The sequence below is a fragment of the Adiantum capillus-veneris genome, chromosome 20 (genome assembly GCF_014529385.1).
Source record: "Adiantum capillus-veneris isolate H3 chromosome 20, ASM1452938v2, whole genome shotgun sequence".
NCBI classification, from domain to species: Eukaryota; Viridiplantae; Streptophyta; class Polypodiopsida; order Polypodiales; family Pteridaceae; genus Adiantum; species Adiantum capillus-veneris.
The window spans coordinates 26,626,064-26,628,013 of record NC_140950.1 but is presented as its reverse complement, the minus strand read 5'-3'; the positions used below and the strand labels follow the sequence as shown (position 1 = coordinate 26,628,013).

The following is a 1,950-nucleotide window of genomic DNA, read 5'->3' as shown; positions in this document are numbered from 1 at the left end:
TACCAGAGGTTTCCATGTGGCAAAGGAATCACAATCTTACGTGCCCTACTTGAAATTTCACTTTAGTGATATCCCTTGTCTCTTTCAGAAAAGAAACCCACAAAATGAAATCCAACCTATACGCAAATGAGACCTTTGATCTTCACAAGATTTACCGAGATGCAATAAATGGACCTTCATTGTCCCCTTTAGCCTGTTTCCTTTAGGTGGTGTTATTGCCAAATCTAAGAGAGACATATATGCTCTAGTCTTAAAAGAAGAAGAGGAGGGGGGGGGGGGGGGGGGGGGGGGGGGGGGGGGATCTATCAATGACCGTAAAAGTTATGGTCCCCTAGCTTTTGGACCTTAATGGGGTCCTTGCAAGAAAAATGGATGATTGGGGCGGTGGGCGACTGCCTACTTTACCTTCTTACTGTTAGTGTACAAATAGGACTATATACAGTGTCCCAATAGCACTATATATATTACTACTAGAGTGTTGCGTGGATCATGATAACAATATCCATTAACAATTCTTAGTATAATATGGCTAACAAAAGCTTGCGCAGGTGTCTTCGCTCTGGCCTTCTCTTCTTCATTCATAATCACCATCGCCACTCAGCTTTAGAGCGCGAGGCGCTCAGTAATAAGCTGCAGGAGCTCCACTATCCTTACTATACTCATGGTGCTGCTACCATGAGATCAGCACCTTCAACCAGTCGATCTTTTACGTGCTTACCGCTAGACTCTTCTCCCGCTTTCAAGTCTCTGCTTCATCGCAATCACTCTCACGGTCGACTGCAACATTATGGCCACCATAGCCAAACACGCATGAACAGCAGATCAATCCATGACGATGCCGATGAAGAGCTAGAAAGTGTCAGCAGCAGAAGCGCATGGTCGTCTCCTTCACGTGAATCAGAGTATACACGCTCTTGGAGCTCGCCGAGCATGCGTCGTACGAAGAGTAAAGCGGGCAGCAGCTTCCATGGACAGATTGATCAGACTGCAGTGGAGGGCAGCTGCAGTAGCGCCAAGGGAAAGCGAGTTCCAAAGGGGCATGTGGCAGTGTACGTGGATGGAGGGAAAGAGAGACACGTGGTACCGGTAGGCTACTTGAGCCACCCGCAGTTCCGGGAGCTGCTGGAGAGGGCTGAGAGTGAGTTTGGATTTTCGCAAAAGGGGGGGCTGCTGCTGCCTTGCTCTCTTGATGAGCTACAACACACTGTACATCACATACGCCTTCATCATCGACAAAGCCACCCTAATAAGGCCCCTACAATTTTAACTCATTAGCCCTAATTAGGCCACTCCTGTAGACATTAATTAATTAGCCCTAAGGTCACTACACTTTTAATCCTAAGGTGCTAATTTGAAAATCGACTCAAATCCTAAGCTTTTGTAAGACAGAGTAGGTTAACTTTTCTCTTGTAGAGAATACTTTGAAAGACCCTTCGTGTAAATATCAAAAGCCTACCATATGGACACAACGCTTTCACTCAAGAAAAGAGAACTTTTTGACCTTCCAGTTGCCTTGTTAATAAGTGTTTTGTATAACATGCAGCCTTTTGTACGATTTTGCTAAACACACATCACATTCGCCAACAATAGTGTCTTGTTTTTTTAGATTATCCATGTCTTTACGAGTTGGGACTCTAATAAATACGTTGTGCTACCCTTTCAAAGAATTCTTGAAAATTCGAAAAATTAGTTGTGTGCCCTTCCAATTTGTTGGTTCAAGGGCCATAGTATTCGAGCTAGACATGGTCGACGATCGTCCACTCATTGCTAACCTCACTAATCATTCTACTATTCTTATCCCTACAGAAGAAACAGAATAAAGGAGCACCTCGGGGGGAGGGGGGGGGGGGGGTCACTATGTATAAAACCTATGTATCACGTGCGTTCAAGCACTTTTTATAAAACCCCTTAACTGTGAATTTGTTACCAATAAAAGGGACCTTTTTCTTA

General features: G+C 44.6%; 1 protein-coding gene across 1 annotated transcript; it reads left to right on the top strand.

Annotated features, from left to right (window-relative positions):
• Positions 1–450: 450 nt before the first annotated feature.
• On the top strand, positions 451–1,507 carry LOC147432265 (uncharacterized). Its single transcript, XM_086491554.1, has one exon. The coding sequence runs from the start codon at positions 526–528 to the stop codon at positions 1,273–1,275; it is 750 nt and encodes a 249-aa protein (XP_086347680.1). The 5' UTR covers positions 451–525; the 3' UTR covers positions 1,276–1,507.
• Positions 1,508–1,950: the final 443 nt, after the last annotated feature.

Bases quoted from the DNA above. Each gene is read 5' to 3' on its own strand.
- LOC147432265 (XM_086491554.1), top strand. From the start codon at position 526: ATGGCTAACAAAAGCTTGCGCAGGTGTCTTCGCTCTGGCCTTCTCTTC.